General features: G+C 45.5%; 2 protein-coding genes across 2 annotated transcripts in view; one reads left to right on the forward strand and one right to left on the reverse strand.

Annotated features, from left to right (window-relative positions):
* WASHC5 (WASH complex subunit 5) overlaps positions 1-10,653 on the reverse strand; it is a 38,660-nt gene extending 28,007 nt beyond the window's left edge. Inside the window, exons 1-6 of the mRNA XM_019552686.1 lie at positions 10,600-10,653; positions 7,174-7,476; positions 5,715-5,860; positions 4,377-4,461; positions 3,733-3,833; positions 1,657-1,849 (exon numbers count right to left, since the gene is read on the reverse strand). Of these exons, the coding sequence (XP_019408231.1) occupies positions 1,657-1,849; positions 3,733-3,833; positions 4,377-4,461; positions 5,715-5,860; positions 7,174-7,359 (711 nt within the window). The 5' untranslated portion in view covers positions 7,360-7,476; positions 10,600-10,653. The remainder of the gene's footprint in view (positions 1-1,656; positions 1,850-3,732; positions 3,834-4,376; positions 4,462-5,714; positions 5,861-7,173; positions 7,477-10,599) is intronic.
* A 787-nt stretch (positions 10,654-11,440) lies between these two features.
* LOC109317774 (E3 SUMO-protein ligase NSE2-like) overlaps positions 11,441-27,956 on the forward strand; it is a 50,520-nt gene continuing 34,004 nt past the window's right edge. The window contains exons 1-2 of the mRNA XM_019546687.1: positions 11,441-11,471; positions 16,125-16,272. Of these exons, the coding sequence (XP_019402232.1) occupies positions 16,140-16,272 (133 nt within the window). The 5' untranslated portion in view covers positions 11,441-11,471; positions 16,125-16,139. The remainder of the gene's footprint in view (positions 11,472-16,124; positions 16,273-27,956) is intronic.

Genomic DNA, 27,956 nt, shown 5'->3' on the forward strand with positions numbered 1-27,956 from the left:
TATGACCCCAGCTGACTTCCTGCCCTTTGGGCAGGGGGCTGGACTCGATGATCTCCTGAGGTCCCTTCCAGCCCTGATGTCTATGAAATGCTAACATCAAAGGTATAACTTCCTAGTCAATCCCACCTGGAGAAGGCACCGGGGGCTCAAGGAGTGAGACTTTGGGCAGCTGGTCTGCTCTCCTCCTGGACCTGTACAGGAGGCAAGGGAGCAGCAGCCACCGCTTCCCCGCCTTTCTTTCCCAGAGTGGTCCCTTGTTTTGGGAAATGGTGGGAGTCTTTGCCAGCTCCTGCTGGCTTCCAGTTGCCGCTGCACCACCCAACCGGGCAGCGATTTTCAAGCCTGCAGGGCTGGAAAGCAGGCTCTTGGGAAGTCTCTCCAAGCCTGGTCCCCAGTCCTGCCAGCTTTCCCTTGCTGCACCCACCACTCAAGCTGCAGGGTGGCAAGAAGCCAGCAGGGTCAGGTTTCTGGCTTGAGGAGGTTCTCCCTGGGGTCACGAGACAAAGCATGCACCCACTCCTCACGCTGGAATTGAAGGTGCGTAGAGCAGACAGGGGTTTGGCTGTCAGGGTCTGTTCAGCTCCCAGCATCTAGCAGTTGAGCCAAGCGAGCAGCAGTGCCCCCTGCCTGCTTCTCACGCCAGAGTTTCAGGTGTAAGGAGGTGGCAGAGGCTTTATTTCATTGCTCCAGTGTCTCCAGGAGTAAGGAAGAGGGAGCAGATGCAAACTCTGAACTGCTGTCTCCTGGAATCATTTCTAGTGATGCAAGATTTACACTACTAGAAATGAATGTTTATACAGGTTTTTTGATTTATGCAGTACTTGTGTTCCTGGAGAACACCGCAAAAATCAAATTAGCATAAAATGAACCTACTTTATAATGTAAGAAATGGATAAATTTCTGTGTCAGCTGCTCCCGGGGCCGCTCTAGCACGGGCTGGGGTGAGCACAGACAAGCGGAGCCCTGGGTGGTGTGGGGAGTGGCACTCACCTTAGCCCTGGCTGCAGTGGCCCTGGGAGCTGCCAGCTCCAGCTGCCTGCCGTCACTGGACTGCACCGTGCCCTGACCCCCACAGGGCTCTGCCTGCCCCCACTTACCTCAGCTGCTGCTGCAGCTAACCTGGGAGTGGTGGACGCCACATGCTTGCAGCCACTGGGCTCTGCCATGCCCCAACCCCCCTGGGGCTCTGCCTCCACTGGGGCACCATGCTCTGAACCCCCTGGTGCGGCAGAGTGCAGCAGCTGCAAGCAGGCAGTGCCCGCTGCTCCCAGGGCTGCAGCAGGGGTGGGCAGCTGCCTGCAACCCGATGAGAGCAGGCTGGGGCCAGTGGCTACAGCAGGCTCAGGCTGGCGATGGCTCCAGGCACTTCCCAGCATTGTGCCCATCTCCACCCCAGCCCTGGGAGCTGCCAGCACCAGCTGCCTGCACCAGGGCCTGGTGCAGCCCAGTGACTACAGGGAGCTGGCATTGGCTGCCCCCAGGACAGAGATAGAGGGATAGAGATGGTTACTACACATCTAGCTGCCTTTGACCGCCCCCACCTCCCCTGCTTAAATGACCAGGTACTCATTTCAAACTGGGTATACTGGGAACAACCTTGCTATTGACTCATGCCTCATGATTCACAGCAAGGCACCGCACCACATAGTAACCCACCTGGTTATAAATGTCATCTGATCTCAAGCGGCCTATAACCATGCTGATGAATGTTTCACTTATAGGTACCCTACTGAAGTAGCTTTCAGGGTAGTTTGGAGGTCTTTTGGCCCCAGGTTGACTTGAATACCCAGTGCTTCGGAGCAGCTTACATATATCATCCATATTGGAATCAGCAGAAGATCGAGCAGCACTGTTATAAAAGCAAAAAAACCCAAATGTTGTTACATGAACTGACTTACTTAAGAGACAAAATTCTTATGTACTGGTTTTTAGAAGTTATTTTTTCCTGCAGAGAAAAGAATAATTTTTACCATATCATGGGAGGGCAGTTATAGATATGGTTGTACTTGAATTCCAACTAAGAGTATCAAAGGAGACAATGAACCTTATATATAGATCACACAAGATGGAAACAGGAGGCATTATACTTAGAAAAGGAATCTAACTCCTTCCCTCCCTCCACTTCCTCCTCCCCCAAATTTTCTTTTTTGCCCCATCTGCACATTCTGGAGAGGTGACATGGAAATCTGTCCATTTATATCCAAAGTCAACCAAAAGTACCAATACATGTGCATGTATTCAAGTACTGTCCCACTGTCTCTTTTAGTGAATTTATTATGGGTGAAAAGCTTTAGACCAGGGGTGTCAAACATACACCACATGGAGTGTATACAGCTCGTGCAACTGGCCTATCCAGCATGCTGGTAGTCCGACAGCCTACTGGGGGTTGCAGGGCAGGGCTAGTGGGACGTGGCCTGCTACAGAATTTGAAGTTCCTGGGCCCTGATGGACATGACCATAGGTGGCAAGGCCCTTGTTTGCTCTGTCACTGCCTCCAAACCTGCGCTGCTGCCCAAACCTAGACTTACAGATCCAGCCCAGGAGTAACCCCCAATGTGGTTCACATTGGCTCAGAGTATAGGGTTTTAGCAGGACACCACTGCTGTAGACTGTTAACCTTGGAGGCTTTTGCTTGGTTTAATCTAATGCTGCCAGCCTTACTCAGAAATCCATTTATTGATTGTGCTATTCAAGAGTGCTTTGCAACTCAAGGAGGTATAGCATAGGAGACAAATTTGTGGTCTAGAAATTAAGGACAACCTCACAAAGATCCAAAAGTGCTTTTGGAAATCTCTGATGACAGAGTGACAGTACTGATAGTCCATGAGGAATCTATTGATAAATTATGTCAAGTCCTTAAGTCATCTGTGGCACTGAACTTCCAGCTGGATCTAAGCAGCCACACCCTGATATATGCAAGGAGATCACTGACCTCCACAGGCTCTACATCAGTGGCAGGCAATATCCAGTCTGTGAGCCAGGTTAGGCCCATGGCAGACTGTTTCTCAGCAGCCTCTGCTCACATTGCTCCAGCCGGTTTCCAAAGAGATCCAAGATGTGGCAGGGCTCTGACAGCATGGGGTTAGGGTGTCCATGCTGCGAGCCCTTCCAGTGCTGCTCAGGCCAGTCTCCATGGTGGCTCTGGGGCTGGGGGCTGTGATTTTGCGGCACTAACAGCATGGTCCAGAGCCAGAGCCAAGCCATGATCTGCTGCCTGCATGGCCTTGCCTGGGGCATTCAGGCAATAAATCACAGCTCTGCCCTGGCTCTGGACCATGCTGTCACCGCAACAAAATCTTGACCCTGGTCCCAGCCTCAGAGCAGCTTCCTACCTAGCCACAAGCCCTGCCAGAACTGCTTAGGTCAGTCTCCATGGAAACCCTGTCATCCCCCCTCTCCCTGCCTCCACTGTCATGGCCTGCCACTCCTGGGGTCTCTATGGAAACCGCCCAGAGCAACATGAGCAGGGGCTGCTAGGAAATGGAGTGGATCTACTGGTTGGATCCACCATTTTGCCCACCCCTGCTTTCATAGACATTAGGGCTGGAAGGGACCTCAGAAGATTGTCCAGTCCAGCCCCCTTTACATGATCAAGGGAAAGCACCTAACCAGTTCCAAGACTGGAGCCAATATTTCTACATACTACATTAAATTTATGCATGTACAAAACAATTAAGCTTAATATGCTGCTTGCTGTATTCTAGTTGTAGAAGCCACATTAAAGCACAATACCTGTATCTATAGTAGGAAACCAACATCCTTTCTCTGACCTCCCCTTCAATTTTCTGGTCGATAACCAGCAACATGACTCCATACAAATAGAGTGCTTCACACTGTTGAGAAATACTATAAATTAACAAATTATGCCATCTAATAATAACATGCCTTTACTTTTGAAGCAAATCAATCTTTAGACATTACATATACAGTAAATACCCTATGTTTGCTTGCTGAGTTGCATTAGCCTCATTCTTAGATTGATAAATTATGTTTCCAAGCCAGTTAAAACTACTGGCTTCATAAAACTGGCCATTTGTCTTGTGCAATCTGTGGGAAGAGGACAGCTATTCAGTAAGATGGTCTGAGACAATCAGCTCATTTTATAGGAGTTGCCTAGTGACAATGACTTTTGGATTTCTAATGATGTGGATCTAATTTGAACTACGATTGAGTGAAAGTGAAGTTCTCTTTATTCCCTTGACCAGTCTCATAAAAATTCCTCACAAAGGAGAGCCACAGATCTTCATCACATTTGTGAAATTAAAAATTTATTTTTGTCTATACCTAATGTTAAGTTTAGAAAAGCTGGATGCCAAATTTGCTGATAACTAAATGACTTAATTTATAATACTGATTACTAACTCTTGAGTACTTACTAGAAGCTGCTTCCCATCTTCATTAAGGAGCACAGTTTCCAGTGTTTGCTGAATATAAATTCCTTCATTGAGATCATCCAAATATCTAGAAATGTCAAAAGGTCAGTCATGCTTTAGGAAGAGTCCTCTCTCTGCTTCTTAAGCCAGAAGCCAGGTACCTTCACAATTCAGTCAGACAATTTCCCCTGAAGGTCAACAGAACTATATTGAAGTCCCACTCCTAAAGCTCATTGTTAATATTTCCAATGTTTTGGAAAAGTCTGCCTGGAACAGGTTCAATAAGCACAAGTTACTTGAGAGCAAGGAAAAGCTGGGATTAGAGGCCTGAGGCTACTAGATGCCAAACCTCTTGGAACACATACTGGCCCAATTAACATCTCTGTGGGATTTGAGAATACGCAGTATCCTGCAAACCTGGGCCTCATATTCTAGTGAAAAAAGAACACCGAGTTTTTAAGTTATCTACTCACTTCTGTGTGGATGGACGTAACCTAAAGAAGAAAAAGCCTAGGATCCAGTCATAGACTATGAAGCAACAGTGGGATATTATGCACAAGGTTAAACAGTACATTATTACCAGAATCTAGAAGACACTTTGAGATTCTGACAACATGAATAGAGATTACCTTACAGATACCAGATACTATGGAAATCTCTAACATATTTCTATCCTGTTTTGCTGCGATAGAGTGGGAAGTGAAGTATCTTCACATTGATTGTTAAGAGGTTTTTACTACTCCAGCTAGTTTAGGATTTTTGGATCAGATCAGCAAAACCCAAAACTCTTATCGACTTTATAGACATGCTAGAGCATCTTCCTTATAGAATGGTGTGAGCTGTTTTCAGCAGAGACCACAGGATAAGGCAAATTCTTTGGAAAAAACTATTTGAGACTGTTATGATATTGCTTTCTTCAGACAGAGATGCAAAAGGTAACAAAGGGTTATCTGAATATATTTCATTCTCTTGCAAGCCTTTTTGTGAATGTGCATAAGAATCATTAACTTCAATTTATATGCAAAGAAACTGAGGAACAGAGTTAATTAACTCTCCAAGATTACACAGTATGACATTAACAATGGCAGGAGTAAAACTTCGATAATGCCCCCTCCTCCCTTTTAAATGTCTACCTTAGTGTTTTCTGCTACTACAAAAATCAATATCAGAAGCAGTTGCTAGTTGGCTTTGGGGAATCTCTGACACTTGACTAGGTTACGCTGTTAAGTGTACACATATGTAGTTTAGCACAGGGGTATCCCAAAAAAGAAAACACACAACACAAGACTAAGATTATATTGTTACTGGTGTCATTATGTTAATAAACCCTGTTACATGTACCTGTTTAAATCTACAATGTATTTATGGACGCTTTGAAATGCCAGATAAAATCTTGTTAATATTTCTATGTTGTTTTCACGGAACTCTTCATCTAAATCCAGTAGCTCAGGTCTGGCCTCCAACTTGCCTTCACAGATTTCAGGCCCCTAAGAAGAACAGGAAATTTATTTTCAAAGAGTAAAAAAAAGTAATTGTGAGAGTTTTCCATGGATGAATTATCAATTATTATTTCTTTCTTGTGCTCTGTGAAAGATTCACACAAAAGGAGATAATGACAGACAGACTATACAACTAAAGCCATGAAACTGCATAAAGTCCTGCCAAATACACCAAGGGACCAAACTGAAACACTTTTTATCTCTTTTGGTTATAGTAACTTCAGGAATTACTATTATAAGGGGGATTTCAGGTAGAAACAGAAATTCTAAATCACTGATATGTTTTGAATCTATTTGTTCTTCTGTTTCCCATAGGCACTGAAGAGAATGAGATCAGAGACTGGATTAAAATTCAGGAACTCAATCTCATCTATTGCTCAGAGGCCATTACTCCTTCTACATGGAGAACTGCATGATAAGGGACCTCTTTTATCGTATACTTCTTGGAAATAGAAGGGCAAATCAGTCATCCTGAGGTGTCCCATACAAATTGTTCTCCAGAATAGCAGAGTTAAGTGGGTATTGCCAGAGGCTTAACTCAAGAAGGGAGATCACAGCTCCTCTGTGGAAACTAGTCATATCTGTGCTGGTTAATGTACCACACATCAACTGACTGAGTGAAGGTATAACAAACATTTCTTTATCATAACAGAAACACAGCAGTTTTCACAGCAGTACAAGATACAGAATAGAGCTAAAGACCACCAGAAACACTACAGAAGGCCCATAATACTATATTAAGGGTCACACCCAAGTTGATAGACTTTGCTGGTCCTGATGAAAGTGAGATTTTATGTATTGAACTATTCTAAATAATGAGAATGAAGGTTCCAAAATAAGAACTTATCTCAGTTCATGAAAGATCCATCACTTTGAAATGGTGTCTGGTGTGATTACTAAGGTAAATCAATCTTGCTTTCCTCTAAATCCTCCAGTCAAGTGCTCTGATAGGATCAACATTAACATTCCAGCTCCTCAAGCACAAAACTCTTGATTGCCACATTCAGACTCACAGAAATAAGGCATGGAAAATGTGATGAAATGTATGGATTTAGTTTACTCAAGAAATAAAGAACTAACACATAGGCATGTCCACGTCATAGTCTATTTATGGATGAATTTGTGGTCAAGGTCAAAATATGTATAAAATACATTTTATTGTACTCTAAATTTTGGTGGTAATGATCAAAATCAATTAAGTATGCCGATTTTTACAAAGACATGCTCTATACTGCCTAACAGATACTTTGTTCCAGAAAGAAAATGGCAGTCTAGAGCTAAAACAATAGAAAAATGCTTACCTTAAAATAACTGAAATCGAATATGATATCACCATACTTCTGTTGATCAGCCTTGTCTTTTAGCCTAAACACACCAGGAATAAACTCAGATAGTCTCAAAAGTTCTGCAATGATGGCATTCCCACAAGAAACAATTCTAAGAATTGCCTGGCCACAGAGATTATTTTCAGCTAGAAAATCAACCATCTTGAAGACTACTGTGAAAGGATAGCAAAATTACTGTAATCCGTCTGCGAGCTTCAGTCTTTAAGTCATTTAGAGAAAAAATCGTCGCTGGAAAATTGGTTGCTCCATTAAGAGTACCTGCAAAAAGGAAAACAGAACAAAAAACACAGAACCATGTTCAGTATATTTCATATTCATATTTTTGATGACTGGATTCATCTGGAAAAGAACTCTGTGTCCTCCAGAATCTCAGAGTAGATGGCTTATAAATAAAACATACCATAGTCTATTTTCACTGTATATAAAACACTTAGCCAGCATCATGAGCTTATGAGAAACAGTTGCACAACTTCCAATACTGAAAGATTTTAGAACAACTGCTAAAGGACAAAATAGTCTCAGATGCTTATAAAGTTGAATCTATCTATTCATAACACCATTACAAAGTTGGTACTGTACAAGATGCGTTTAGAAACTGTACAGGATGAGTATAGAAACTATTTTCATAGTGCACCATGACAGTTTGTCAATGTGGCTAAACACTTGGAGTGTATGGAAACTGAATGTAGTTCAGGGCCCTTTGTTTGTTTATTGCCAAACCAATATCTGTTTATCCCAAAACTCTGTATTATAGATAAGGTAACATTGTCAGTAATCTCTCTTCAAATCAGAAACCTTATTTTACCCAGTAAAGAAAAAAGGCACGACAAAATCTTTCTCCATCATAGTTGACATAGAGATGATTTACTGTACAGCCCTTATTAACACACTGGGTAACCACAATTATCTTATATTACAGATAAATTAGCTGAGCCACAGGGAGGTTATATGACTTGTCTGAGCTCTCACAGCAAATCTATGGCAGAGCTGGAAACAAAACCCAGCTCTTTGGAAAGCCAATCTGCAATTGTTGCTAGAATATAGCCCATGGAGTCCAAACGGGACTTTAAACGAATTACAGAGTAGGTCTGCTCAAATAAAATTTTTTTGGCATTATTTCAGGAATAACAAACCAAAATGTAGAAGGCAGAACAGAATTACACCTCAAAGAGATGCATAAGACTTCATAAGCAACAGCTCACTTTTTCAGATGCTACGGCATATTTGAATAGCTAGTCTATATGGTACAAGTCTACTTTGCGTTCTGCCTGACTTCAGACTAACATGACTAAGTACTTTGCCAAAATAAAAATACAGACATTACCAAATTTGGCCCTAACTCATTTGTTTTCCCTTCACTTGCCTCTCAGCTCAGCCAATGGGAAATCCACAAAGTCACTTCCACTTTTCTTTCTTTCCTTCCAGAAAGGCAGTTGTGGGAGTGGTAGTCTGAAGTCAGGCACAAGGCAGAGCAGGGTGGCACCTTCAAGACTAACTGGCTTGGAAAAACATGAGCTTTTCACAGAATCATAGAAAATTAGGGTTGGAAGGGACCTCAGGAGGTCATCTAGTCCAGGGGTTTCCAAGCCCCAGACTGTGACCTGGTGCTGGGCCGCAAAGGGTTGGATGCTGGTACGCAGGAGGGCTGGCCCATCTTATCCTGTGGCAGCGGCTGCCGCGGTTGAGGTTTGGTCCCTCCCTCCTGCCTGCCGGGTGAAAGTGTCTTTACGGTTGTTCCAGCTAGAAGTTCCAGATGTGGGGCCCTGCACAGTGTCACTGGAAGTGACTGAGGACCAACAAACTCTGGACTGCAAGTGACTGGCATATGGTAAACTCGGTATAAAAAAAGGTTGGCTGCTAGTCTGCAGTCACTTCCAGTCCGCAGTTTGCCAGTCCTCAATCTAAAAAGTTTGGGACCCTTTTACAGCCCTCTGTTCAAAGCAGAACCATCCAACTATATCATCCCAACCAAGGCTTTGTCAAGCTGGGTCTTAAAAACCTCCAAGGATGGAGAGTTCAGCACGTCTCTGGGTAACCTGTTCCAGTGCCTTACTACCTTCCCGGTGAGAAAGTTTTTCCTTATATCTAACTTAAACTGCCCTTGCTGCAACTTGAGACTATTGCTCCTTGTTCTGTCATCTGCCATCACCGAGAACAGTTTAGCTCAGGGTGGGCAATTATTTGGACCCACAGGCCACATAGGCAGTTTTGAGGAGCTGCTGGAGGCTGGTCAGCACCTCCTCCTCCTCTGCCCCACAACAGCTCACCAAAGCCAGAGTCCACAGGCCCTGCAGTTCCTCCCTGCCACTGCCACCACCAACAGTGCCCACTAGCTGCTAGGCACAGTCCTGGCCCCAGCCCACCCCACAACCGCTCCAAAGTCACCCCGGCTGGAGCAGACCAGCTCCAAACCAGCCAAGAACCAAGTGCACAGCCCCATTCCTGTCCCGTCCCGCTGCAGACCTGTCCCAGCCAGAGTGGACTAGCTCCAGGCCAGCCCACAAATGTGCACAGTCCCGGCCCACTCCTGACCTGCTCCAGACCGGTCCACCTATGATAAGCAACAGCAGCCCAGTAGAGGCAGCTACAGAGCATGGGGGAAAAGCAGCCACCCCCCCACTCACTGCTGCTGGGACCGTCTTGCTGCGGCTGCCTGGAGCCCACACTTGGTGCCCAGCACCTGGCCACCACTACTGCTCTTCATGGGCGGGTGAGCTGGAGCTGCGCGTGTGGCTGGTCCAGAGCTGGTCTGCTCCAGCCAGCCCAGGTCCACAGCGTCTGCGGGGTGGGCTGGGGTCGGGGCTGCGCATGCGGGTCCCTGCCAGTCTCCCTGGGGCTGGTGGCAGTAACTGGAAGGAGCCATGCCAGCCATGCTGCACGCCCAGGGGTGGCAGGACACACGCCACAGGCCCGACAGCCCCAGGCCAGCCGGGACCAAAGGCCCTCCCTATCCAGCCTGTGTAACTCCATCCTGAAAGGAGCCACGGTTGTATTTTCAGTCAGTTCTTAAAATGTTTCTTCTGAGCTCACAGTTTACACAGACAACGCCTGCTCCAGTTTGCACGAGCAGGTCCCAATCCATAAGCCCTGTTGCCCGGCCCTCCAACCGCTGCCTGTGCCCTGCGAAAGGGCCCAGAGGCCTGGACACGCGCCTTTTGGGGCGACAGCCTGTTCTGGGAGGCGCTTCACACGCGCGTCTCAGCAAGAAGACCTTCCCCGCCCGCCACATCCCCGGCGCCCTCGGGGGGCAGCGACCCCCAGAGCGGCTCGTCCTGGGGCAGCCCAATTTGGCGCCAAGCCCCGGTGTAACCTCCACCCCTCCCTCAACCGCTGTCCCCCGCCCCGCAACCGTCTCCAACCGTCACCCACACCCACACTCACAGCTCGCAGCGGCCCCCGCTGCCGGGCCAGGCCGGGCCTCCCGTCACGTGAGCCGTGTCATGTGAGCGGACGAGGCGGGGCCTGCCGGCGCGGGGCCTGGCTGGGCCGCAGGTGGGTGCTGGGGAGGGGGGGTCGGGTCGGTTCGTATCTCTGTCTCTGATATGTCCTCCATCGGAGGTCTATATTGAGCAGATTCTTTCTGGTGTTGGGTGGTGGAACTGGAGCTTGCTCCATCCACTCTATTAGAATTTTTACATCACACTCCATGCATTGACCTGGTATTGCAGTGCTTCCAGGACGGGTGCAAAAAAACAGGAAAAAAGAAAAAATCTCCTTCCCCAGCCCTTGCAACCGCCCCCCTAGCCAGGCCCCGCAGGCAGCAGTTGAGGGCCTTCGCGGCACCCCAGGGTGCGTTGGGCTCCTTCGGGGCTTCCCCCTCAGTGGTGCAGATGGGGCTGCCAGGGTGGGTGTCCCACAGGACTCTGGCACGCAAGGCAGAAAAGCAGCTCTGTTATTTTTTTCCGCAGGCACAGAGAGGCATCGTTGTCGTCATCATCATCTGAGGGGCCTCGCGTCTGGAGCGGTGAGCGCTGCTGCGCCTTAGGGTGGGAGCGTCCCGTTGAAGTTCAGCGCCGCCTTGAAGATGTCGCGAGGAGCCCTTGGGCGGCTCTGGACTCCCATGGGAAACTCCCGCTCGCCTCTGTGGAGTGCAAGGGTCTGCGGTTGCTGGTTGCTTCCCGGAGCGTGAGCTGCCGGTTGAAGCAGGGCGGCCTGGTTTTGTGTGGGGATGGCCGACCCGCACCGCCCGAGCGCTGTGGGCAGCCACCGCGTGTGACGTGCGACAGGTTGGGCAGGGAGCAGAAAGCAGAGCAGTAGGTCAGACGGGGAGGGGAATGGTGCCTGGGGAAAGCACAGAGCTAATTTGAGGCCTGCCTGGCAGAGTGGTTGGCCCCTGCTGATTTATCGTGAGAAACGTCCTTTGTTATTTTAAACCAGGAAGCCGGTGATGGGTTAAGCTGCAGCCCCCCCAGGCTCCCGCCTGGTCACCGTTCCCTGCACAGCTCCTGGCTCTGGACTTCCTTTCGCCCTCTGGCTTTTGCAGCCTGCTCACATCCCAGGGAGCAGGCAGTACAGCAGGGAGCCCGCAGCAGGGTGCACAATCCGTGGGGGAGCTGCCTACACACATGGTGTAGCAAGGTGGGGATTGCTTACGTGTGTACAGCTTGGGGGTCCTTCTGCTGTGGCCCATGTGGCATATGGCTGCTTGTAGCACACGTGCTGCAGATTGGCCATCCCTGTTTTAAACAAAAGTTTGTGCTTTGCAGAAGTTCTGGGCAGCTGTTGGAAAGTTTCTACCCAAAGGGAGCATGCGGTACTCTTCCAGCTGAGTTCAGAGCTGGCTAAGGGGTCCTCACATGGTTCCTTAAAACCTAAAGTCTTAATTTTCCTTCCAAACAAGCCAGTATTACACAGATGCAGTGCTTTCTTTCTGCCTGCTGGCGAGCCACAACCCCACTGCCTTTGCTCTGAGTAAAGGCAGTGCTCAAGCTTCAGCAGTGTAAAAGTGACCAAAATCTTGACAGTTGCCCTACAGTCTTCCAGTGTCCTGGTTTTCTGAGTGGGCAGCAGTGAAACTGAAAACAATCTGGTCAGTTTTGTTTTCATGAAACCTAAAAGCAGAAGCAGACCTGGGTTATTTACTAGGGAAGAACACCTGAAAATGAAATGAAATATGTTTCATGCACATGGCAGCAGCAGATGAACAGTAGAGCAGTTGCTTATAAGAATGAATGGAACACCTTAGGCTACAGAAAAGGGATTTGTTTTTTTAAGAGGTGGGTAAACACTTTCTAATAGCAAAGGTCATTTAAGCAATAGAATAATTTTTCAAGGGAGAAAATTGATGCAGTGTCCCTAGAAGTGTGTAGAGTATCACGACAGAGGCATACTTGTCAGCTGGTCTTTAAATTCTCTCTCTCTCTGCCATGTAAATCTTGTCTGAAGACCTTGTTTCTCAGTAGATGAGAAGGATGAATGTTAAGGGATGGATGGGAGGGGTGAGAGAGAGAATAAAGAATATATTTATCCCTTATCATTAAGCAAACAAGCAGAGAAATGACTAAGTCATGTTTAGAAACAGCTTTCCAAGCAAAGTGGCTGCTGAGAGACGTGAATAAAAACCCAGTGCTTTATGGGAAGAAGCAGCATCTTAGTTCAATCTGGCTCTGTAGCATCTGTATAAATTGTGCACTTCAGCAGGGCTTTTCGGCAATTTTATCTAACAGCTAGATGGATTCAATCAGCTAGTAGATAAAAGCACCAGAAAGAACCCACCAAAGTGCCCAATTTATACAGACATTGGGCAGTCTGGGGCAAACTAATGCAGTGCCTCTTCTGAGCGTGTGCTGTGCTTGGTGCAGGGGTGCTGTAAATTTAAAGCACTGTTTTGGGGGGTCTTTTTGTTTTTTACATCTGTAGGCAGGCAGTGATGATGGGGAGTGGGAGGGGGAAGTACTTGGATCCCTTCAAGATTGAGCTGGAAAACTTTATGGGTGGTTGACATAATAGGATAGGGAGTTGTGACTCAATCAGTTGGTGTGATTTGTGTTTGCAGTGACCAGGTTGAAATACCTCTTTTTGCAGTGTGGCAGGTACACTTCAGAGCTTTTGCTAAATACCAGTTCAGCCAGGAAAATCCCCCCTCTTGTGAATGCTCTTGGCTTCATTTTTGTTTTCCTTGCATTTATCTGAACATTGGGACATTGGCCACAGCTGAGGTGGGGTTTGAGTCAGGTGCACTGATGCTTCTATTGTTATTTAAAAAAAGCCACAGAGTTTTATTCTTTTGCTCAGATGCATATTGATCTCCTAATTTAGACTCAGGAAGCAGTTTCTCCCTTAGGTCAGATTGAGACAGAATGTGTTCATGCATCTCTGTGCATATATGTGTGTGGTGTGCCTTCTTAGCTTGGAGCTTGGTTCCAAGGATCCTCTCAGCCTATATTAACTAATCACTTGTATATCTTTGTGGCAAGGTCTGGGGGGAACCCTAGTCTCCTCTGCTTTTACTTACAATAGGTTATAGAGTATTCTTGGCGTTCCATGTATTGTACCCTGTAGTTGATCTGAGGGTTTAAAGTAGCTTTTTAATGGAATTCTTGCCTGTGAAAGCAGGGAACTGGACTCAGTAACCCAGGAAGCCTCCTTGATCTTCAGAGACAGGGTTTTTTTTTAAAAGGAACCCTTCCCACTTCTGGTTTGACAGTCTTTTAGATGATATTCAATATAGTAGTAACTACGCTTCCTAGGGGAAAAGAGAAGCTTAAATTGTGCTGGGCTGGGCCTGTTGGAATCTGAGCCGGCTTCTTCAAAGATGAACAATACATAAGCCAAAAGGGAGAGAGAAGAACAACAAAGATAGTGCATTTTGCCTTACTTGCAATTTTGCTGCTAGTAACTGACAGACATAGCTTATGGTTTATCAGGCACTTGAAGGGAAACTTGTATGAGTACCAAACTAGTTAAAAGACTGATTTTAGCTGTCTCTTTGGTTTTGAGGTCACAGCAGTGTTGCAGAGACAGTTTTGGCAGACAAGTCCATACTTAATAGAAGGCAAAAAGAGAAGGAAAGCGTACACAGCATTGTGCCTAGCAGCAGGAAAGCAAGTCTCACAGTCCTGAAAGATTGCAGAGTCCTTGGTCTGGTCCCTGGCTTGGTCTGGCCAGGACACCTCAGTATGAGGATGGTAAAGGTCCAGTCCTGGTGAAGTTGCATCCTTGAGTCCCAGGAGATGTGGGAGGTAGCATGACAGTAAAGCTCAAGTCTTATGGTCTATATGTCCTGCTCACATCAGTGTCAAATCCTGGAGTGCCAAAAAGTGGGGGATATGTGGAACAGTCCATCCTTTCATTATTATTATTATTATTATTATTATTATTAGATCTAATTTCCAACACCCCAGTTTTCGTCTGTTAATTTTTGCTCCTGTTTATCTTCATGCAGTCCTTGCGTGGAATCCATAGAGCATTTGGTTTGGAGGAGTTCAGTCTCTCAGGCTTTAATTTTTGCTGACTTATCTATAAATCATTTTACTAGAGGTACATCAGTACATCAGTTCATATCGTATCAGTACTGATAAAAGGAAAATTGACATTATTGACAATCAGCAATATTGGCAATTTTGGCTGATGTGGCTAATAATGTCACAGATAAATGGTGTGTGCATGTGCACAGCTGCAGCATGCACATGACCAGAAATGCAGCCCGGTAACTTGGAAACCAGTATCTGGCCAGTAAGTCTATGGGGGGGAAGGGGCATGGGGGGTGCAGATCAAGGCCCCCACAATGAGAGAGGGAACAGGGCAGGGGTTGGGGCTGGGGCAGGGGCAGAGGTAGGCATTGCCCAGCCGAGGTGGGGCAGTGCACAGGGGGCAGGGAGGCAGGTGGCTCCTCTGTTCCATGCTTGCCCATGCCTCTGCCCTGGTCCCACTCCTTCCCTCGCCGTGGGGACCTTGACCTGCACCTCCCATACTTCTTCCCCCACAGACTTACTGATGGTGCTCTCCAAGCTGCCAGGGTGCATATAGGCAGTTGGATCAGTATCGGCTGGTATGGCTGATTAATAATTGGCCATCAGTATTGGCCAAAGAAAACTTTATCAGTGCATCCCTAAATTTAATGCAACAGGCTTGGTCTTTACTTTGGTCTTCTTAAAAGTATAGGGCTCTCCACCACAGATCTATGCTTCACTCCCTGTGGTCAGCATAGTGAAATGAGAGCTGGTATTTAGGATGGCCATTGATTAATGGTGAGCAGTTGAACAAAACTGTAGGATCAAGCTATCTCATTACCGGTGGGAAGTCACATCTTGTGTGGCAAAAAGCATACCAACAGAGAGAAGGCAGTAGTCCAGAGCTGGACTGTAGTAAGTATAAGAATGGGAATTGAGATGTTCACTCAGTAGCAAAAAAGACAAATGTTATTCATGTGACTACTGTGAGCCCCAATGGCCTAGTGGCACCAGGCATTACTGAATAACTCCTTTGCTGAGAGGAAGAGAGAGAGAGAGATCTGTCCTATTTCTTTCTTTTTTTTCCTTCAGTGAAGGGATTAGGTAATTTGGTTTTGAAATATATTCTTAAGGCTGTTGTCCTTTGTTTTCTGGTCTCTATGAGTGAAAGCTAGGTTTTTTCAGGAAACTTCTTTTTTGTCAAAATAGCCCTTGTAATCTGGCAGTGTATTGCTGACTTGAGTCCAGTAGCATGCTTATTAATGTGAAAACCGGAAGTTGCTTTCTGCAGTGGAAAGGTGTTCAGCATTGTGTGATAGGAGTTTTGAATCTCTCTGGTTAAATTTTGGTTCCACTGAGGCTAGTGACTGAACTCCTGCTGATTACAGTGGAGCCAGGATTTAACCCTTACTAACACAGGATTAGATTGTGGGGACTCTTCATTAGATGTTGTGCTTTTATTTCTTTTGCCAAATGTTTTGTTTCTGAATTCTCTTTTTTGTTATTTCCATCCAGAGTAATTATTTCGAGATGCCTGGGGATTCAGTGATCTCATTCAATGCTGTGTATTCTTCTCTGTCCGCTTTAAAAAACTGCCAGTCGTACATAAACACTGGCATGGATATTGCTAGTAACGTTGCTTTTGACCTCGTGGAAAATCGCAGTAAGTATTTGTTTTGAGTATATTGTCTTGCTTATCACATTTGAACCATACAGACAGTCTTAAGCACGCATACATAGGCCTGGGAACAATAAAAATCTATCTTCATTATAAGAACAGCAGCTTTTCTTCTAGCTACTTTGGAGGCTTGCCATTTAAATCACTTCCCTGTCTTAAGCAATAATTTAAATGGAATATAACTCCCAAATAGACATGCTCTAGCTTTTTTTTAAGTCCAGAAAACTGATTACCTTTTGCTGTTCGCTATCCTGCAGCCTTTTAGAAGTTTTAGCCATAAAGGAAGAAGACTTGTGCAGCCCCCCCGAGTAGATGACTAGCTTGACTGACTCTAACACTACTTCTTTATCCCTATGTGTTTTAAAATGTTCTAGGCTGTTTTCAAAAGTGACTATTGATTATTAGGGATGTGCAGCTTGAGATCTGTTGTAAGAGGCTAGATTTTCATAAAATATTCAACCCATCTTGTGCTATCATGCTCCTGAAAGAGGCATCAGTTTAGCCACCCATTAAGGGAATTCTCTCAAATCGCTAGTAGCTTCTGAAAATCTTGGCCTATGTATTTTATAATGCCAACTTTGTATGAATTTGTTTTTCAAGATGAAAGCAAAATACCAGGTTCCCTATTCTTGCCGCCACTGCAGCTGCAATCTGGACTACATTTGTCAAGCAATAGATTTATCTGAGCACTCTAAAATAATTAGGATAAGTAGGATATGGTAGCTGTTCAAGGGAATGGAAGGTTCTCCTCTTCCTGCATGTACTACAGAGAGTTTAGTGCAAAACTGTTGAACTCAAAGATCTTAAGATTTTTTTTAACAAGGAGGAGGCGAGAAAATCCCAAAAAAGCAGACAATTCCTTTTTCATGGCATACTGAAGCTTCCATTCAACTAAGCCAATGCTTAGTTTTGAGAAAGAAGGACACTATTCCCTTTTAGAATGATGCCTTTCTCTTGTCTGACACTTTCATTTGGTCATGGCTGGAGATGGCTTTGCCCTGTGCCATTCCTGTTATCTTGGCAGTACAAAGGGAGCAGAAAGTTGGTGGTTCCCTCCCATTTCCATTGCTGGTATAACCAGCTCTATTCCCCCTTCCTTCTGGTGTCACCACATCTTTTACTTCTACATAAAGGGCAGCTGGTGTATGAGGAAATGTGCTGAGCGTGCTGTGTTCTCTCAACCCCAACACCTCAAAATGAGCCCTTATAGCTGTTATTGTTGGTAAAAGTTGCACCTGCTGCCTGAAGGCTTGGTGAGGTGGAAAGCCACCTGTGGCCCACAAGGTCTGCAGCTAAGGATCCATCCCAAGAACTTCAGTTTTGCATGTTTTGTGTTCTCCTCAATTCCTGTGGAGTACTTCAGTTAACCTTTAGGTTATTTTGACCAATTTTCCCCGTGACTTCACCCACAGAGGCTCATACTGCATGTGTCATCTGAGAAGAACACTTATAAATGGCATGGAGAAAATTAAATATTTACTAGTTGCTATTTCTCACAATGCCACAACTAGGGGACATTCAGGTTTAAAACAAAAGAGAAGCTCTTTTTCACTTAGCATGTAATTAACTATTTGAATTCATTGACCAAAGCTTTTGTGGAGTCTGATAGTGTAGCCAGATTTGACAGGGACCTGGACAAATTCATGGAGGACTGGTCCAAGAGTGGCTATTAAACATGATAGGACTGCATATCTCACACACCTTTCAAGCTCCATTTTTAGATAGGTTTCTCACTAGTGCTTTTGAAAGGCAGTTTCAGAACCTCATTGCTGTGATGATTAGAAATCTTCTAATTTTCAGCCTCATGTTTATTACCATTTGCTGTTTTGCCAACATTATCCTTTATTTTAATCAGATCATCTTCCTTGATGTTTACCTCAGGTATTTCTAGACACATCACAGGCAATTGCATCCCTTTTCCTACTTTCATTTTTCTGGGCAAATAAGTCAAACTCTTTTAGTCTACTCACCTAGTCTTTAATTTGCTTGTCTGTTTTGATTATCCTTGAAGCCCTTTTCTGCATCTGTTCCAATTTGAATTCATCTTCCCTGAACGTGGATAATCAGAATTAGACACATTATTCTAGATGAAGTCCTACTATTACCTTGAAAAATGGCATTAGAATTTCCCTATTGCTACTGGAAAGATGTTGAGCAATGAAGCCTAAGATGTGGTTTTCCTTTTCATGGCTGCATCACACAAGTGGTTTATAGATGTGTCAGGTTGTGGAGAGGAACAGGGATGGGAACTGGAAAAGAAGAAAAAACTCCCTGCAAGGAAAGAGGAGTCTGCGGAAAAAGAGACTGCAACAGGAAAAGAAAAAAGAATGCTGCGGGAGTGTCGGTTCCGGAGTAGCTGCTCCATACAGCTTGAGTGGTCCTGGAAGGAGGAGAGCATCATGCATGCAGAGATGGAAGTGGAGGGGCTTTCCCAAACATCTGGGATATGGGGCAGGAGCCTCTGAACTCCTGAGAGCTGACCCCAAGCTGGGAGGAGAGCTAGGCTGGGCTCTACTGAGCCATGGGATGGCAGCTGTGGAGACAGCGCAGGGAGGAGCTGCGCAAATGCCGGGGGAACGCTGCCAGAGATGGGACTATATGATGTCCTCAGTGTAGCGCAGCTATGCCGCCAGTCTCTTTGGGCCGCCTGCAGATGGCGGCTGATGGTAAATGTGGTGTCCACGCCCCCAGTGGGGTGCAGGCAGGGGCCTGTAGTCAAAACCACCCCCAAAGGGGTGAGGCCCGCTGGCCGTCGATGATGCTTCAGCGAGGGACAACCAGCACCAGAAGACATCAACTAAAACAGTCCGGAAGGGGTAATCCGCTGGCATCCGGCGCTCGACGTCCTTGTGGCGGCTTTGTTAAAAGGCTAATAGCTAAAAGCATAAAAGCGTAAAAAAGCTAAAAGCCTAAAACCGCCAAGGGGCCGCCACTGGGTAGGGCGACCAGCGCCTTAAAAACACCAGTAAGTTATGGGAGACAACTGAAGAGAAAACAGGGTGTGCTCATGTGGGTCACAGGTTCAAAACGAGTGCTCCCCTGGGGGACACCGAGCAGAGCACCCTGGACACTGCCCACCGGCTCGCGAACTGAGGGAGCTCGCCGGCGGCTACTGCCCAGTGGTACTCCGCCCGGAGATGTGCGTGAAGGACACCGAGGAAAGACGCCCTGAGGGCACTGAGATGGGCCTGCCACGAGAGAAGCGGTTGCACCCTATACAGGTCCCAGGTGCAGCTAGTTTTTTAAATTGTTATTGTTTCCTTTGAACCCCAAGGTGGGTATACTGGGTGAGGGGACTGGCAACAACTTCAACCCAAGAACCTGGAAAGGGCAGGATTTCCCAGAGCCACAGGCTGTGGCTTAGGCTTCGGTCACAGGTGAGGACAACCTGGCGAGAGAGTCACAGGCTGGGAGACTGGGAGAATTAAGCTCCTGAGAATAAAGGCTCTGAATGGGGTTTTCTCTTTTGATTTAAACAGTTCACAGTACATTATTAGAAGGTGGGGTACCCCTAAGAGAGTTGGGTGCATAAGGCCCCTTGTGATGACCTGTAAGGCTTACCTGAGGTTGAGGGGAAGTCCAGTGATCCATTTTTTTTCGTGTTGCCAAGACTCAAACGCAAACCTAGAATGAAAGAAAAGAAAGAAGGTTAGATCAATTGAGAAAGACTATGAGTGTAATCAGCAGCGTAACCGCTAGATAGCAGTAAGATGTGGTGTAGGGGAGTTTGGAGGCCCAGAAGTAATCTCTACATGGATTTCTATTACCTGGCTGTGGTAGAAACCAAACAATACCTCCCTACCAATAACATCAACAAAAAATCAAGAGATGGCAGGCAAGAGTCGGTCCTTACCGCAGTGAATTACGGGTAGGTAAAAACGAGACTAACAGGTCGGGCCAAGAAGACTTCAGGCTGTGAGGAGTTACCCTTAATCGGGGATAACCCCTGACATGGCTAATACACCCATGTCTTTTTCCTTTTCTGTTGTTTCCAAATGATGGGATTACACATTAAAATATAAATTGTTGTTAGTTCTTAAGTGCATGACCCTGCTGCTTGTCCTATTAAATTTTAAGGTGTTTATATTATTCAGACCTCAAGAAGCTTCATCTGATTTCTGCTATCCCAGTGCTCAAGTCTTCCAGTGGAATTCCAGTATCAATTCTAGTCTTTCTCAGTGTTGATGACACTGCGGCTCAAAGTGACATCACTCCAGGGCAGGATTATCTCTGAGCCCTGCTACCCAGCCACTCTAGGCTATACCTTAGTGTAAACCCCCTTCCCCTTTCCTCTCCCTCTCCCCAGCCTGGATAGGGCCCAATGCCTCCCCTCCCCTCCTCACCTCAGCACCCGAGATCTCTGCTCACTTGCCCTGCCCTCCTCCCCTGCTTATCCTGTCTCTTGTGGCTGCCTACCCTATCTCTTCTGGGGGAGCAGTCAGGGAAGAATTAACATGCCTGTCCACCCTGCTCTCTGGGCCAGAAAAGCAGCAGTAATGACAGCTGGGCAGGCAAGTTAACCCTTCCCTGCCTTCAGCTGTGGGACAGGTGGAGCAGACAGTCACAAGTAAGTAATACCTCAAGGCAGGAGGCAAGGGAAAGCCTGGAATGGGAAGGGGGGTTGTGGAAAGGCTGCATTTTTACCTTTCAGTCCTCCAGGCTCCTGGTGGCTTGGTGTATCTGCTTCAAACTTGAGCGAGCGCTAACACCAATCAACATTTGTGCAGCTCACAGCATGAGGTGTAACAAGGCCCTGAGACTAACTTATTTGATGATGGCTTGACAGCAGTTAATTTTTTTTGGAATAGTTGTTATATACCAGGGATCAAGACATATGGGAAAGTAAGCTGCATCATTTCTTATGAGGCTTTTGCTTTTCCATCTGAGGTCAGAATTTGGTACTTGATGGGCAATTGGAGGAGTATCACAAGTGCTGTTGACCTTCAGTAATTAACTTGTTTTCTTCAAAATGTACAATCCTGCAAAAACTTACTACCAAGCATAGCATTTATATTAAACCTTGCACAGTATGTTGGGCAGTCTAATGAAGCAATAATACATAGTGACTTCTAGTAAACTCATTTGCTTTAAAGTTAGACCTGCATTAAGATATTGATGCCAGAGCTGTCCCAGATGTATTTTCTACAGAAATGTGCCTATTGTTATTTTCATGATAAAGGTGCATTTTTTAAAGATAAAACACTGATTTATGAAAGAAAATGCATGTCACTTCTGACTTGTGATCTATAAAAACTTAATCAAGAATAGGCTGCTTCTAATAGACTTAAGACTTTTATGTTACACTACTATTGAGTGCGTTTCCCCATCCAATATCATCAGTTAAATTAATATTCTCAGTTGTTTCCCTCTATTTTAGCGACATTTGAAGTATTGTTCCCTCTCCTTTTTCCTCCTGGATGTGTTGAGAAGGAAAAAGGTCTCTGATTTTTATGTTTTTAGTGTTTATTATTTTCCTTCTTATTTATATAAGTTACGAAGCAGTCACAATGTCAGTCTTCAGGTAGAGTAAATGCCAAAGCTTGCCAGGGGCAGGAACAGGTCACATGCAAACAATACTCCTAGTGAGTTACAAAGTAAAATAGAAAGACTAGCCCTTCTATGTCTCTCTAACTATTGTAATATCCTAGTGTCCTGTTGTTCCATTGTGTAAAATCTCATAAAGAACAAAGAGCTTTTCCTACCTTGGATATGGGAGCTATAGCAACCATGCGGCAAGAAATGGAGTTAGCAGATGTGTTAACAGATAGTAGTGATAGTACATGGAGTAAAGAGGGAGTCAGGCCAAGAAAGCTGCTCATAGAAAAAGGTTGCCAGCCTTGTGTGTAGAAATCGACTTGTGGATGGATTACACTAATCTTACAAATCTTTGTTCTTGACTAGCTTCAGAGGATCTAAAGTACTTCACAAACATTTAGTGAAGCTTCCCAGCTCTCTTGTGCAGTAGTTAAGGACTACAGGGATTATTTTTTCCATGACTGAAATGAAGGTACCCTTTGGATGCATCATGGCTGTTTAGCAAGACACGACAGTTACACAATAGTTTAAGGCAGAAAATGAAGTAAAATTGTCCAGCTGACCTGTCAGAGGATATTTAGGGAGATAGTATGCTATAATCTGAGCACGTAATTTCAACCAGGAAACTACAGTTAATGGATTTACTGAAATAAAAAGTGCCAGAGGTTCTTTTGTGACCAGATTAATCTTCGTTTAATATCTCATCTTAAAGATGGCACCTAAGCAATACAGAATAACTTAATCTAATGTAATGGCATCACTTCAATGCTGGCTACGAGTCAATGCAAGTATTAGCTGTATCGTTGCTAGTTAAACTGCTATGGCTTGCTTTATGCCAGCCTAGATGCCCTATGCCAAATCATTTTTTTAGTTTCTCTGTACGTCTTAAAAACATGCGCTTTGTAGTACTATGAAATGAATCTGTAACTTTAAAAGGATATGTCTCAAGTGTAGCAGTTTAGATGCTCCTAACGCATATGTACTGTCCAAAACTCTTTACCATCTTTGTCTTTCTCCAGAGCTTTTGACTCTCTGCCAAGTCCTTCAAAGGGAGTGTGGCCTTATTGGATGCAGCCCCCCCAGAGAGTGTGTACCAGCATTGGACAAACAGTTGTTCTGAAACTTTTGCAGCAGTATATTTATTAAGCACAAAAGCCCTGCTCTAAGCACTAGAATAAACAATTTGAGAAAGTAAAGAGGCCAGATTCACTGGAGTGAAAGTAAAGGGGCCAGATTCACTCCTGACTTTGAGGAAATGCTTTACACCTGCTAACATGGTTCAGTATTTTGAGCTGCAGGGAAGGATGATCTTGTGGGTAGGTCTAAGTAACCTCAGGCACATTCACTTCATTTCTTTCTGACTTGGTTATCCTGCCTACAAAATAAGAATACTTTCGTAGTTTACAGAAGTGTTTAAGCCCCAGGTTTGCAGAATGAGTCATTCTTTTGACTTTAGTGGAACTACTTGCAATGCTTGAAGCTAGCTTATTTTATTTATTAGCTATATGTGAACATATCTTTGCATGGTTGAGCCTAATTCATTATGTTTATAAATAACTTTGGGAACCTCCAGTGAAGATGCTATAGTAGCATAGAGTTTTATTATTATTTATGATAGTCTAGTAGAGAGACCTGCTCACATCCAGTTGTCAGGTAAGATTAATAATGGTATCAAAACACAATGAAGTTTCCACAAGTACATTGAGAGTTTAAATATTCAGGATTACAGGTTTAGTATCTTTGATGTGTTCAGGCATCATATTCACTTTCCCAATTACTGCTGGACTCTGGAGATGGCTCAGTGAAAATCCTTTATACATCATGATTCCCAAGCCTGCTGCTTCTGAGGATCCCACAGTGTTTGGACTATTTTTGGCATTACACATTATGCTTATCCAAGTAGAATTTCATTAGCCATTATGCTACTCAAACCCCTTGTGCATTTAAATCTATCTGAACTTGTTCCAGTTTGGCTTTTTCACTCTTCTTTTTTTACTGGGAGGAAAAACTTATTATTGCTAAATATTCAGGATATATCATTATTGTTTTTGAATTTGAGCAGTACCTAATAATATGGGACAGCATTCCTGTTTAGGCCTCCATGTGCTACTTAATAGAGAGAGAATAGCATTTATATACCTGATTCTCCAAACCTTTTGCTTATGCATGTATCTTCAGTGAATTCAGTGAAACTCCGCTGAGTTGTGTGTAAGGATTTTCAGCCTTTGACCTTTAGCATTACACATGTGTATGATAGTGCTGAAGAGGCAAAATAGACCTTTTCCCTTTCAGGTAGTTCAGGCAATTATAATTGTTCACAAAAAATCACCAAATTCAATACAAAAGAGAGTCACCATCAGCCTGCAATCTTGTAACTCCCCCACCCTTTTTTTTTAAAGTAAGAGATTAAAAAGTAATGTCAAGGTCTATAGTTATTCCCAGTCCTTTTGGTAGTTGTCATTGTTTAAAGATTACCTTTTTTTTTAAATAAACTGTTTTTTGCTTTCTGAATGCAACCTGGAAGATCCACACAAACAAAAAAAAGGAAAACTGTCTCGGTAAAGTCAGTTTTGTGGTACAAAGTGCTGTTGTATGTATTGTGGCCTGTGTCCAGCAAAACACTTAAGCATGGATTAAATTTAAAGTACCTGAGTTCCCCCCTTGAAGGCAGTAAACTACTTGAGAATTTAAAGGTGGGTACCTGCTTAAATCCTTTGCTGGATTTGGTTTCTAGGAAGCTGGGAGTGAAATTTGCTAGAAACCAGTTATGCATATGTAGAAAATCAGCTAGTCTAGAGTACATAGAGTCATAGAATTATAGAAGTCGGGTGGGAAGGGACCCTGTAGATCTTTGAGTCGGACCCCCTGCCTGGGCAGGAGAAAAACTGGACTCAAATGACTGCAGCCAGATAGGCATCAAGCCTCTTCTTAAAGACCCCCAGGGTAGGAGCCAGCACCACTTCCCTTGGAAGTTGGTTCCAGCTCCTAGCCGCCCTGACTATGAAGTAGTTCTTACGGATGTCTAATCTAAACCTACTCTCCGACAGCTTATGGCCGTTATTCCTTGTTATGCCAGGGGGTGCGAGGGGACACAAGGTCTCTCCCAAACTCTTGTGGTCCCCCCTAGTGAGTTTATAGATGGTCACCAGGTCCCCCCTCAGCCTTCTCTTGTGAAGGCTGAACAGGTTCAGGTCCTGCAGTCTCCCATTGTAGGGTCTCCCCTTTTGTCCCCAGATCATGCAGGTGGCCCTCCTCTGGACCCTCTCCATGTTGTCCACATCCCTCCTGAAGTGCGGCGCACAGAACTGGACGCAGTACTCCAGCTGTGGCCTGACCAGTGTTGCGTAGAGTAAGGGAGGATCACCTCCTTGGCCCTACTTGAGATGCACCTGTGGATGCACGACAAGGTGCGGTTAGCTCTGCCAACTGTGACCTCGCATTGTCGGCCCATGTTCATCTTGGAGTCAATAATGACTCCAAGATCCTTTTCTGCCTCCGTGCTCTCAAGAAGGGAGTTTCCCATCTTATAAGTGTGCTGCTGGTTACTACTGCCCAAGTGCAGCACCCTGCACTTGTCAGTATTGAAACGCATCCTGATTTTGTTAGCCCGTCCCTGTAACCTATTCAGGTCTTGCTGCAGTCTTTCCCTCCCTACTAGCGTGCTCACCTCACCCCAAATTTTGGTATCATCAGCAAATTTAAACAGGTTGCTTTTCACCCCGTCGTCCAAATCGCTGATAAAGAAATTGAACAGCGCAGGCCCAAGGACCGAGCCCTGGGGGACTCTGCTGCCCACTTCCCCCCAGGCTGAATATGACTCATCCACCACCACTCTCTGGTATGACCCTTCAGCCAATCCGCAATCCATCTGACTGTAGGCATCAATGCCACAGTTGCCTAGTTTTTTAGTGAGGATGGGTTGGGAGATGGTGTCAAAGGCCTTGCTGAAGTCCAGAAAGACTACATCCACGGTGACACCTGCATCCAATACTTTTGTGACCTGATTATAAAAGGCAATCAGGTAGGTCTGACATGACCTGCCCCTAATGAAACTGTGCTGGTTGCCCTTGAGCATCATCCCATGCATTGCTTCAGCTCAGGGATCCATAAAACAAGTGAAGTATTTCAGTAACCTTAGATCTCTAAAATTTGTTTTCATCTCAATAACATCATGTGTTTTGTGTGGCAGATGAAACAGCTTGCTTTTTAAGAGACTTGGCCAGAGTCTTCTGTATTATATGTCACTGTTAATCTGAAATAATTCCATTCACATCCTTCTGTTTGTTTTTGGTCTTAAACCACTGTAAGCAAAAGCAAAGTTCCCTCTATTACCATGAACCTCTCATCATTAGCATTGGTCCCAGCAATGGCCCTTATCCCAGTGGTAACCTCTCAGTATGCTGAGTAGCAGTGGTTTGCTAGAACTGTTGCTTAACTTCTGTTTCCTGTTGCTTAACCATTTTTGCTGAAATTTAACATGTTTATATGTAGTCAGGAAAGTATTACAGCAAGTTTATTGCAGAATGGGTCAGACTCTCTGAAGCATTGTAAGTCAGTTACAGCCATCACACTGACATAATCAGAAGACAAGACTAGGGCTGATGGCTTCCTTCTGACTTTCAGCCCAACCCTGCTTTTCAGGAGGCAGCTGCTCTTTTCCTGCTGGCAGCCATCTGGAGTTCAAGCTCATTGGGCCTGTGGAAAATGTGCAGTGCTCAGAGGAACTCACTTGGGGGCTGGAAAGCAAGCTCAGTTCAGAGAAAATATTTTGAAACAGCAAGTTTCTAAACATTTCCACTGTGCATGAGCAAAATACGTATGTCTGATTTAGTCAATACTCTGAAAATGTACCCTGCCTTCAACCAGCAGAAGCCAGGCTAGGCTGGATAGTGTGTCAGAGAATAGGTTCACTAATGTCAGGTTTTCAATAATCTGACCAAATCTGAATGGATTTTCATGGAGATGAAAAAAGTCATCTCCCTGATATTAGATCTGCCCCTTTGCCAGATATCAAATTCCTGCTCTAGTGTGAAGATTTCAGAGATCTTCAAAGAAATGATTGAGTGAAAAAAGATGCGCTAATGCCCTGGCCTTGCTCTTGGAAATGGCTGAGCCATTTTTGCTGAAATTTTCCAAGAATATTCATTTTGAAAATGGATGCCAGATTTTACATCAGATGCTTGTTTGTCAAAGTTATAAGTAACTGTTACTTGCCTTTCATGAAACTTCCTAACAGTATCTTAGACCAGCCTTTCAAGCACACAGTTGGATCCATGTGGAGCCTGAAACTCTAGACACTATTATGCAGGGGTGGGCAAAGTATGGCCTGTAGGCTGGATCCGGCCTGCCCTCTGGCTGGATCTGGCCTGGAGGCAGGCACTCACCAACTGTATCTGGCCACACCGACAGCTGTCCCTGCTGCACTGTGCATGGGGCTGAGTCCTGCCTGGGGCATCGCCTGCTGTGTTCACAGCCTTTCCTGTTGGAGGGTGCTGGCCCCAGCAGCAGGCTCAGCTTCTCAACAGGGTTGCTGCTGACCAGGGAACTGCTGGGCTCCCTCAACCTCCAGCAACTTCTCCTCCTGTCCCTGCTGCAGTGGTAGGGAAGGGAAGCTGCAGCATTGAGGGGAGCAGAGTGGTCTCCGCCTGCAGCTTGTTTTGGTCCTGTTCATGCATGGCCAGGCAGGGAGGCATGTGGATGGAGGGGGCTTGTGAAGGAGGTCTGCTGCTCACAAAAACAGGCAGGTGTGGGACAGGCAGACAGGTTGAGAGCAGCAGCAGGAGCCAGTACAGCCCCACCGGGCAGGCACAGGACAGGCAGGTAGGTCAGAAGGAGCAGCAGGAGTAGGCGTGCACTTGGTGCAGCCCTGCTGGGCAAGGGTGTGGGATGGATGCAATAGTAGGAGCCAGTGCAGGCTTGGCTGCAGCTCCACAGGGCAGGCATGGGACAGAGACCAAGAGAGGCAGTGATGCCAGGCTTGGTGCCCTGTTCCTTCCCTCTCTTAGGGCCTTCTCTTGCTGCCTGCTGGTGGCAGCTTCTTTCCTGCCCTTTGGAGTGCAGGCAGCATTGATTTCCCGCTCCCCCTGTCTGCAGAGGGGCTGGGCTCAGCCCTGTCACAAAGAACGGGCAGGGGG

This window comes from Crocodylus porosus, unplaced genomic scaffold (assembly GCF_001723895.1).
Source record: "Crocodylus porosus isolate Cpor-Errol unplaced genomic scaffold, CroPor_comp1, whole genome shotgun sequence".
Lineage (NCBI taxonomy): Eukaryota > Metazoa > Chordata > Crocodylia > Crocodylidae > Crocodylus > Crocodylus porosus.